General features: G+C 38.6%; 1 protein-coding gene across 1 annotated transcript; it reads left to right on the top strand.

The window, feature by feature from the left end:
- Positions 1-2,212: 2,212 nt before the first annotated feature.
- pls1 (plastin 1 (I isoform)) lies at positions 2,213-10,461 on the top strand. The gene is made up of 15 exons (XM_084914890.1): positions 2,213-2,282; positions 3,022-3,182; positions 3,268-3,397; positions 4,246-4,378; positions 4,805-4,886; positions 5,615-5,780; positions 7,834-7,976; positions 8,055-8,150; positions 8,321-8,516; positions 8,947-9,025; positions 9,402-9,516; positions 9,627-9,760; positions 9,893-10,016; positions 10,095-10,228; positions 10,322-10,461. Exons 1-15 carry the CDS (start codon positions 2,213-2,215, stop codon positions 10,458-10,460), a joined length of 1,902 nt encoding a protein of 633 aa, XP_084771016.1. The 3' UTR covers position 10,461.
- The last annotated feature ends 784 nt before the right edge of the window (positions 10,462-11,245 follow it).

Genomic DNA, 11,245 nt, shown 5'->3' on the forward strand with positions numbered 1-11,245 from the left:
TTATTAACCAAAGCATTCAAAAGTTAAATGTTTATTTTTAGTGATGTGAGCCACAATGGTAGCAGTCATAGTTTAGGCATAGCTGCTAAAAAAAAGGCCAGCCAGCAATGTGTGAAAGATAAAATAAAACAGAGCTTCCAAGTTATTAAAAGTACTTGATATCACTCTAATCTGATCAATAAACTGAAGATGAAAAGTCCAAAGTATAAAAGCAACAAGTCATGGTTTTGCAAGGTGTGCGCCACATTATCTCTGTACTAGGATGAGCTGAAATGCTGGGCAACTGCGCCTGCATAAAGCCAAGCTAACTGTTTGCCCAAGCGTCCTTTCTTCGTGCTTCATGCTACATTAAAAGTCTTGTGAATTGAGACTGGTATTCAATTTTATTCAGGTAATTTAAGCATGCTTATCTATCACTAAGCAAACGTCAGAGATGGGCAGTAACGCGTAATCCGATTACTTTTTTCAAGTAACGAGTAAAATAAGGGATTACTATTGCAAAAACGGTAATTAGATTACCGTTACTTTCCCGTAGGAACGCTGTGTTACTGCGTTACTAAAACCGTGATTTTTTTGCGAGAATGTCTCATGACAGTGACGTAAGCAAGTGCGACGTTTGTGACAACAGCTGTGTGCAGATCAACAATGGATCATATATCGAGTGCGGGAGAGAGTATGAGCATGCAGCGTTTAAAGCGTGGAAGTACTGACCTTACTTTGAGTTTGTTTCCATAAAAAGTGACAAAAACATTAGCGTCCGCTGTTCACTGCGTGGGAAGAAAACTTACAACAAAAAACCCCTAAACTTCCAAGCAAGCACCGAGTGCGCAATGACGTAATGGGAAATTCACAGAGAAACTCGCGGATTCTTCCACTGACCGCCGCGGCACACCTGCACCAGGGTAAACCTCCGCCTACCCAACTCCTGCTTTACAGGTGAAAATAGAGCAAAAGGACCGCTAGTCTTTGATTTTATTTATTTTCTGCTGTGTTTTACTTGCATCTATTTGAAAGAGTGAGTGTAAACACACACACACAAAAAAAATTATGTGCTGGAATGTGCAGAAAATAGGTTTAAATATTAAACAAATTTCTTCCAGTCAGAGAATGTTGCATATAATTAAATTTTTGCTTGATGCATAAAGTTAAAAGATTAAAACTAACAAAACAAGTTTTAAAAAGGGACTTTTCCATTTGATTACATTTTATATGATGAATTATGCAGAAAAAGTAGAATTGGGCTGACAGATCTATCGCTTTATCACCTATTCAGGTTGTAAATCGTGTTTTTAAAAAGTAACTAAGTAACTAAGTAATTAATTACTTTTGAAAATAAGTAATCAGTAAAGTAACGGGATTACTTTTTTGGGGAGGTAATCAGTAATTAGTTACTGATTACTTTTTTCAAGTAACTTGACCAACACTGGCAAACGTCAGCTCTAACAGAGCAGTCAGGGTAAAAAATAAAGTAATATTTCTATTGTCAAACTGCAGGCTGTGCATTTGGAAAACATTTATTTATATATGCATGTGTTTACCGTTTTTTCAGCTCCCACTACTCTGGGATGCGTTGTAAGACAGGTGTGCTTTGACTGCAAATCAATGGCCCAGAAGGGGCAAACATTTGAGCTTCCACGACAGAGAATAACAGGATGAGGTGTTAAATGTTAACTGTCAGAAGACGCTTGTCTCAGGGTCCAGGCAGGCCAAAGGTCCATCGTGTGCCTCCACCCATTGACTCCTCCTAAAAGACATAATCAGCTCTCCAGTGCCTCTACGATCCAGCTTCCTCTCTGCTCCGGTTTGAAACCTTGTAGAGCTCTGGAAGACTAGAGAGGCTTACTGCTCGAGACTCGACTGAGAGGGGAAACACAGGTAATGTGAAGGTAATTGTCCTTGACTTGTCTCACTTTGACTTTTTAGTCCCTTAAGCAAAGACTCAGAGATTAATGAGGAATCTTTAACGTATTTTGGATGCTGATATAGTTGTAGTTTGGACAAAGAGAGATGTTAGTTCAAATGAAACCTACTTTTTTAAAATTTAGATTTAAAGTGTATAGTAATTATATGTCTTTGCAGTAATAAAGTGTTACAACTCTCGTGTTAAGTTGTCAGGTTGATCAGACTTTGTGTCCGTTGCTGAAAACTGCCCTTGTTGTGTGTGTTTTGGGGTGGTGGGCGTGTATTTCAGGTGCACAAAGCTGCAGCTACTATGGACAGTCACGTTATACAGATTTCCCGAGATGACTTGGAAGATCTAAAAGAAGCCTTCAACAAAATCGGTCAGTTTCGCACAGAGCCACGAACATGCATACACAAACACACAAACACAACACACACGCAAACTCTAACATGACCCTATAAAGGTACTGACGGTAATTCTGAACAAAGTAAGAGTTTTACTACCATCATAAAATAAAAGACTCTTATGTAAGCCAGTTTTACTGCTTGTATTGTACTTGTTGTTTCACGTGTAATAAACGGTACCAAATTCTATCAGTAACAATCACAGCTGCAGAGTTGCAAAGATCTTAATAATAATGAGTGGTGTAACAAAACAAATATTATCTTCCCATTTCTGCATGGCATAAAAATATCAAGCACAAAGGACAACAGGTCAAAGGCATCAAACAGCAATTTGGAGCAATTTAAAAATTATTTTTAACACCGTTCATCCTGGTCAAAGTTCATCTCCGACACTCATGTTTCTTGGAACCTTGAATGTCTGAACAAAACGCGAGCGAAATCCATCCAGTAGCTCCTTAGTTTTGACATCATCAGTGAAAACAACAAGCACCCATAAAGTGCCACAAATAGTTTTTGCCTCATTTTAGTAACAAACCAGAAGCCCAGGGGCCACTGACATGCAGCCCCAGTGCAATGAAGTTTGTCCACATGAAACAATAAAGTTTAGAATCTATAGAAAAGAAAGTTTACAATAATAAACTTGTAATATGAATCTTTATTCTTAATGAAGGAAATGATTTGCCGTTTTTGTATTTTCTGTGTCTCTGTGTCCAGATATTGATAACAGCGGCTATGTGAGTGAATGGGAGCTTCAGGAGCTGTTCAAAGAGGCAAGCTTCTCCCTTCCAGGCTACAAGGTGCGAGAGATCGTCGAGACCTTCATTGCTGGAGATACAAACAAAGATGGAAAGATCAGCTTTGAGGAATTTGTCTCTGTAAGTTTTGGTACAGCCTGGGAGTAAATACACAAGTTTACACACCCGATTAGACATGAAGTAATGCATCATGTTTTGCTTTCAGATCTACCAAGACCTGAAGAGTAGACAGATCAGCGAGACATTTAAAAAAATTGTGTCACGGAGGGATGGGATTCGTTCTTTTGGAGGAACATCAGGAATCTCTAGCGAGGGAACCCAGCATTCCTACGCTGGTGAGGGACAGCAAGCTGTGTGTGTGTGTGTGCGTGCGTGCGTGCGTGTGTGTGTCCGTGTGTGTTAGTGATGAATTTTATCGCACCGGTGAACGATTTTTGTGTGCATGAGTAGCTCCAGCTTGTAAAGCAAAGATGTTACTAAAAGCAAATACCTCAAATCTTAAATGACACTAACTGCTCTTCTGAAGAATATATTTTATTTTATTTTATTTTATTACTGATGAAATCTCATTTTAGGGCTGTGTGAGCAGGTCTTTAAATCCACTTATAAGATATTCTTAATTGATCCTTAATTTAAAAGAATTTTATAAAACATAATATATCAGTTATTACTGGATAAAAGGGTTTATAAATGTTAGCAACTGGACCTAATTTACTAGGAATTTATTTTCACTATATGGATTATTTAATTTTTATTTATAGCTATTCTGTATCTCAAACCCTTGGTTAGTTAGTTAAATACAGCATATCAAAAAAAAAATAAACAAAAGAGGAAGTCCTTGAAAAAAATTGAATTTTTGGCTGTAATGTAGATTATTAAATGAATTATAATTTAATGTAACAGCATGCTAATGTTTATTTGAGGTGGCACAAAACAACTGTAGGCTTCCCTTCGATTTTCCTAGCTGTTTAATTATTATTTTTTTGTCTATTAAAAATCAGATAATAGTGGAAAAGGCTTCCCTGAGGCCTGTAGAGAGTTAATAGTCCATCTTTGTGATTTAACTGTTCAATCCAACACCATAATTTATTATAATAAACATCATAAACAGTCTACTAATCAGCTGAGCAGCTAATTGTTTACGCTCCTACATTACTTACTGCAGAAATTTATATGTGTTTAGATGAGGAGAAGGTGGCTTTTGTAAATTGGATCAACAAATCTTTGGCAAAAGATCCAGACTGCCAACATCTGCTGCCCATGGACCCCGATGATGAAAGCCTCTTCACCTCTGTCCGTGATGGCATCCTCTTATGGTATTAACACAAGCTCATGCACACAGGCAACCAAGAATAAGCGCCTCTATAAACATTTTTATTTTGCACTTTTATGTTGTAGCAAAGGTTAAAAGAGAAACGGTGTAATCTTGTTTTACTATTGTTTTATAGTGTTTCAGAGCGCCTTCCTGCTCACATTTTCTCATTGGGTTTCTCTTTATTTTACACTTGTCTGCACAAGTATTTTACACTTTCACAAACGAAAGATAGCAAGTAAACTATCAGATGGCAGTCATAAACAGTAAATGCTGGATATAAAAAGGGGGAACTGGGAGCACTAAAGGGTCAGGAATCAAACTTGTGACTACCCAGTGCCCAAATCTGACCCTAAGTTACACTTATCTTAGACTAGATTCAGAATCAATTCACTCTTTTACTTGTTTAAAAAAAAAAAATCTCTTTCAGCAAGATGATCAACCATTCTCAGCCAGACACGATTGATGAAAGAGTCATCAACACTAGGAAACCCTCTACCTTTCATATGAGAGTAAGTAGCAGTTCTGAGTGAGTGGGTAAATACATATGTTCATATCACCAATCCATGTTATTTGCAAAGAAAAAAATAGCTGCACAATTTCTGCCAAATTTTAGCTGAGAGCATCTGTAAAACTATATCATCAGCTTGTTAACTAAATGCGGAATCAGGTTGCCAGATTCTGTGCAGACTAAAAGAGTCTGCTGTTGTTTTTTTATAAGAGGCCAGCTTATGACCTTTGCTGCACCTAAAAAGTAAAAAGAAAGAAGAAGGTAGTAAAGGGAAATTCTCATTTAAGACACGACTACTTTAAAAGACCTGAATGTATTCGGTTAGATTTACTGTAGCTGGCACATGATAAGTCCTCTACTGAACATATGGATGTCAACTGAGATGACGATAGGTAGTAAATGTGTTAATGTGTTATTCTGAATATACTGATTCTCCCGGAATGTTGGACTTTGCAAAAAAGCCTGTAATATATTAACTTTTTACTGCATCGTCCTCTTCTTTTTCTTCTGCTGTGTTATATCTCATGAACACTTCTTCCTGGATGATATTTGTCCATCAGCAGTTCCATTTTCAGCTTCTGCTGATTTCTGCTTAGTTTCTTATTATTTGCAGGGTTCAATCTGTAGTCTTTATTTTCGCTGAGCTTTTAAAACAACAGAAACACTGCTGTATGACATGAGAGTGCTTCAGACTTTGAATTAAAATCTTGATGCAACGTGTGTTTGTAGGAGAATCTGGTCTTGGCCCTGAATTCAGCCTCAGCTATCGGGTGCACGGTGGTGAGCATGGATGCCCATGACTTGATGGCTGGAAAGCCCCACCTGGTTCTGGGATTGCTCTGGCAGGTTATCAAGATTGGCCTCTTCGCTGACATAGAAATCAGCAGGAACGAAGGTCAGCGCACACCTGCATGCAAACACACAACTTCACATTTACAGCGCTCACCCATATGTGATGCAGTTCATGCAGGAGAGGTTTGAAATGTAAATTTAAAAGCCCGAACCATGAAATAATTGCCAGAAAACTTTTTTATTGGAGTGTTTATTGAACCTTTGTTGAAAATAATTTGGGAGTGTTCATGATTACAGGGAGTGCAGAATTATTAGGCAAATGAGTATTTTGTCCACATCATCCTCTTCATGCATGTTGTCTTACTCCAAGCTGTATAGGCTTGAAAGCCTACTACCAATTAAGCATATTAGGTGATGTGCATCTCTGTAATGAGAAGGGGTGTGGTCTAATGACATCAACACCCTATATCAGGTGTGCATAATTATTAGGCAACTTCCTTTCCTTTGGCAAAATGGGTCAAAAGAAGGACTTGACAGGCTCAGAAAAGTCAAAAATAGTGAGATATCTTGCAGAGAGATGCAGCAGTCTCAAAATTGCAAAGCTTCTGAAGCATGATCATCGAACAATCAAGTGTTTCATTCAAAATAGTCAACAGGGTCGCAAGAAGCGTGTGGAAAAACCAAGGCGCAAAATAACTGCCCATGAACTGAGAAAAGTCAAGCGTGCAGCTGCCAAGATGCCACTTGCCACCAGTTTGGCCATATTTCAGAGCTGCAACATCACTGGAGTGCCCAAAAGCACAAGGTGTGCAATACTCAGAGACATGGCCAAGGTAAGAAAGGCTGAAAGACGACCACCACTGAACAAGACACACAAGCTGAAACGTCAAGACTGGGCCAAGAAATATCTCAAGACTGGTTTTTCTAAGGTTTTATGGACTGATGAAATGAGAGTGAGTCTTGATGGGCCAGATGGATGGGCCCGTGGCTGGATTGGTAAAGGGCAGAGAGCTCCAGTCGGCAGCAAGGTGGAGGTGGAGTACTGGTTTGGGCTGGTATCATCAAAGATGAGCTTGTGGGGCCTTTTCGGGTTGAGGATGGAGTCAAGCTCAACTCCCAGTCCTACTGCCAGTTTCTGGAAGACACCTTCTTCAAGCAGTGGTACAGGAAGAAGTCTGCATCCTTCAAGAAAAACATGATTTTCATGCAGGACAATGCTCCATCACACGTGTCCAAGTACTCCACAGCGTGGCTGGCAAGAAAGGGTATAAAAGAAGGAAAACTAATGACATGGCCTCCTTGTTCACCTGAGCTGAACCCCATTGAGAACCTGTGGTCCATCATCAAATGTGAGATTTACAAGGAGGGACAACAGTACACCTCTCTGAACAGTGTCTGGGAGGCTGTGGTTGCTGCTGCACGCAATGTTGATGGTGAACAGATCAAAACACTGACAGAATCCATGGATGGCAGGCTTTTGAGTGTCCTTGCAAAGAAAGGTGGCTATATTGGTCGCTGATTTGTTTTTTTGTTTTGTTTTTGAATGTCAGAAATGTATATTTGTGAATGTGGAGATGTTATATTGGTTTCACTGGTAAAAATAAATAATTGAAATGGGTATATATTTGTTTTTTGTTAAGTTGCCTAATAATTATGCACAGTAATAGTCACCTGCACACACAGATATCCCCCTAAAATAGCTAAAACTAAAAACAAACTAAAAACTACTTCCAAAAACATTCAGCTTTGATATTAATGAGTTTTTTGGGTTCATTGAGAACATGGTTGTTGTTCAATAATAAAATTATTCCTCAAAAATACAACTTGCCTAATAATTCTGCACTCCCTGTATGTTTCTTTTCTCTAAGCATTCTGTAAGCATTTGGTGCTTTATTTTATTTAATTTTTATATGTTATATTATATTATCTGTAATCATACAGCTTCTAGGTACAAAAATATGTTACAAATTTTAGATTTTTTTTTTGTGTTTTTTTTTTCATGACAAATTAGTGAATTCTTTGCTTTGACCAGCATAACCACAACTGTATTACTTTTAATTGAGAGTATCTTGCTGCTTCTAGGTAAAAATGCAGTTTTTGATTAATTTCCTCTTTCTTGCTTTAACAGTTGATTAACTGCTGTTATGTGTTTTCAGGTCTGATTGCCCTTCTAGCAGATGGAGAATCACTGGAGCACCTAATGTCTCTCTCCCCTGACGAGCTGCTGCTCCGCTGGGTCAACTATCATCTACGCAACGCAGGAACGGAAACAATCAGCAACTTCAGCGAAGACATCAAGGTACCGTGCAGAATAAATACACACACACGTGAATACAGAGTCATCAGTGTAACCTCATCTTATACTCTCCCACCGAAGGACTCGCGGGCCTATTTCCACCTGATGGATCAGATCACTTCCTCTGAAGAGGATGAATTCCAAATGAGGATAAAAATTGACATGAGCGGTCTCAATGTGAGCCACAAATTTTTCACATAACAGTGAGAAACTAATAAATAAAGCTAAATGTAAAGATTAACATTTCTGTTTGTCATTTTAACCTGTTTTCTTCACATTCTCATATTTACATAGAGACTATACCATTCTTCTATGCATACATGTCTATGTGTGTGTTTGTTGTGAAGGAGTGGGATTTGGAGAAAAGGGCGGAGCTGATGCTGCAGCAGGCAGCCAGACTGGAATGCAGGCAGTTTGTTACTCCTCATGATGTCACATCTGGAAACAGCAAACTGAACACGGCCTTTGTGGCCAACCTGTTCAACATGCACCCCGGTCTGCAGAAGCTTCTGATGAACGGAGGCGATTTAGAGCACATAGAGAGTGAGATACATCCACCACTACATCTTGGCCTTACAATTACACGACAGAGTCATAAAATGCTGAAATGTACAGTACATAGAGGCATATTAGCCATAAAATGAGCATGGAGAAAACAGACGTAATGCTATGCTAGTTATACATGCCATAGACCAATAATAAGCCAGAGATGATAATAGGTGCTTGAGTTTGTGGCAGATGTCCAGACTATAGATGAAGTCAACTTACAGAGAAAGACAATTTAGAAGCATAGTCCGTATGACCTGCATGTTTATAGGAGGCGGCACGATTGAATCATTCAAAGCCACGCAGGTGATGGTGTCAGTGGTGTGCAGTTGTGGTTAGTTAGCCTGATACATCTGGTGTATGTGCCATAAATCTTATTTAAATGATCTAACATGATAACATGTATGATGTCTTCATATTATTCTAGGGGAGACCAGAGAAGAAAAAACATTTCGCAACTGGATGAACTCTTTGGGTGTTTCTCCACATGTGCACCATCTTTACCAGTATGTCATCAGTTATACATAATCATGTTGACCATATCAGTTATTTAGGGTGAATGGAGCTGTAAATCAAGATTACGGGGCATGTGTCCTCATTTAACATTCTACTGAAGACTCCACAAGAGTAAGATATGGGCTTAGATATCCTAAATTTGAACCCTTTCCTCATGCAGACAGCATTGAAAATAATAAATCCCTTATTTAATTATAAGTGTAATTATTATTATTTATTAGCTTTAAAGCACAGTAAAACATGAACTCCCCCTAAGACTGCTAAAACTAGAGATGAGATGGCATGCTCTAAGTGTTCTCAGAGGTGGTCTTTTTTTTTCTTCTTCTTCTATTGAAATCCATTATCTGTGTCATTGTTTTTATCCAGTGACCTGTGTGACGGCTTGGTGATTCTGCAGCTTTATGATAAGGTCAATGTGTTTGTGAACTGGAAGAAAGTCAACCGCCCTCCTTATCCTGCTCTGGGGGCCAATATGAAGAAGGTACTAGATGCTAACAAGCAGAGCTGTCACAATGACAATGACAGGAAAAGCACAGAAGTGGGAAATATGAGAGATGTAATGTTGTTTTGTTTTTTTTCCCTGTATCCCAGCTGGAAAACTGTAACTATGCTGTGGAGCTGGGCAGGGATGTCGCCCGCTTCTCCCTGGTTGGAATTGGAGGAGTAAATCTAAACGAGGGGAGTCGTGTACACACCTTAGGGCTGGTCTGGCAGCTGATGAGGAGGTATGTGCACGCAGAGCTGCAGCATGTTTTGCTTTCTGTAGTATATTGTTTGGTGAAAACAGACAGTCCATGCTTTGGCGACTGCTGCTCCTTGTATAGTTTCAGTTACCTGTACTTCTTACAATCCCCCAGGTACACAATTCAAGTTTTGTCTGATTTGGGTGATGGAGAGAGGGTGGTAGATCAAATCATCCTGGACTGGGTCAACAAGATGCTGAGCCAGAATAGAAAGGACACACAAATCACCAGCTTCAAGGTGTGTATCTTTGTTTGTGAAATGGTATGCTATCAAAAGACTGTGTGCTTTAAACCCCTTTTTGCCTGTTTTCTGCAGGACAAGCTGATCAGCACCAGCCTGCCAGTGATTGACCTGATTGATGTAATTGCTCCGGGGATGGTCAAGTTCCCCGTGGTGGCAAGAGGAGAAAATGGAGTGCTGAAGAAAGATGATAAAATCAACAATGCCAAGTAAGAAAAAAAACTTTTTAAACTCCCAACCTCTTTGGATTTTTCACTCTTTTCTAATTTCCTTACCACTCTCTCCTTTTGTGCTGCTCCTAGGTATGCAATTTCATTGGCTCGTAAGATTGGCGCTCGTGTCTACGCTCTGCCTGACGATTTGGTGGAGGTCAACCCCAAGATGGTCATGACTGTGTTTGCCTGCCTCATGGGGCATGGTATGAAGAAAGCCAAAAACTGAAGTAGGCACAAACAACACTGAATGAAGATGGAAAAATATATTTGTATTTTACTTTTAAAAAATAATTTTTATTCATTTTCTTTAAGTTTTAACCTCGCCGTGCGTACAAAACAAAAACAGTCTAGCATTCTCTATTATTCGTTTGCAAGAAAAGAAAGCTGTAAATCTTTTTCCATCAATAAAGATGATTTTTTTAATACTTGATTTTATGGAAGATTGTTCTTTAATACTTAACCCATTCTATTTACTTCTTCTGCAATATGAGCCAGAGATCCGGCAGAAGAAAAAGCAGAATTATACACACATCTGTTCTGTCAAATACATTTTATGTCTGTAAATGTTGTGCATTGAATATTGCTATTTAATTAATAAAGAGAATCTATCAAATGTACAAAGTACCTGTGAATGTTTTGTGTATCAAAACACAAGTAAAGAGCAAATTGATTATAACATGTATATTAGTTCAGAAGTGCATGAAATATAATTGAATCAAAAGCCATTAAAAGCAAAAATCTGGCTTTTCTACATAGCTTCTAAAATGAGCATAACTAAAAACTTTAAGGTTAAAAATGCTTGAAATATGGGAGGTGGCAAGATATTTATTTATTTATTACCCATTTTCAAATATGTTTCAGTCTCCCCTTTAGAAAGGGGGAAGCATCTTATACATCTTAAGTGTTTCAAAAAAAGCTGCATGGTGAATAAAGGGACAGAAACACTTGTGTTTCTCTTGTTCTGTTGTAAGTTCTTTACCTTACAATATAAAGTGTTTTGATGTGTCTTTT

This window comes from Perissodus microlepis, chromosome 19, assembly GCF_051167445.1.
Source record: "Perissodus microlepis isolate ML-2025 ecotype Zambia chromosome 19, ASM5116744v1, whole genome shotgun sequence".
Taxonomy (NCBI): domain Eukaryota; kingdom Metazoa; phylum Chordata; class Actinopteri; order Cichliformes; family Cichlidae; genus Perissodus; species Perissodus microlepis.

Bases quoted from the DNA above. Each gene is read 5' to 3' on its own strand.
- pls1 (XM_084914890.1), top strand. From the start codon at position 2,213: ATGGACAGTCACGTTATACAGATTTCCCGAGATGACTTGGAAGATCTA. The intron at 9,026-9,401 runs GTATGTCATCAG...GTTTTTATCCAG, and splicing joins CATGTGCACCATCTTTACCA to TGACCTGTGTGACGGCTTGG. The intron at 9,761-9,892 runs GTATGTGCACGC...ACAATCCCCCAG, and splicing joins GTCTGGCAGCTGATGAGGAG to GTACACAATTCAAGTTTTGT.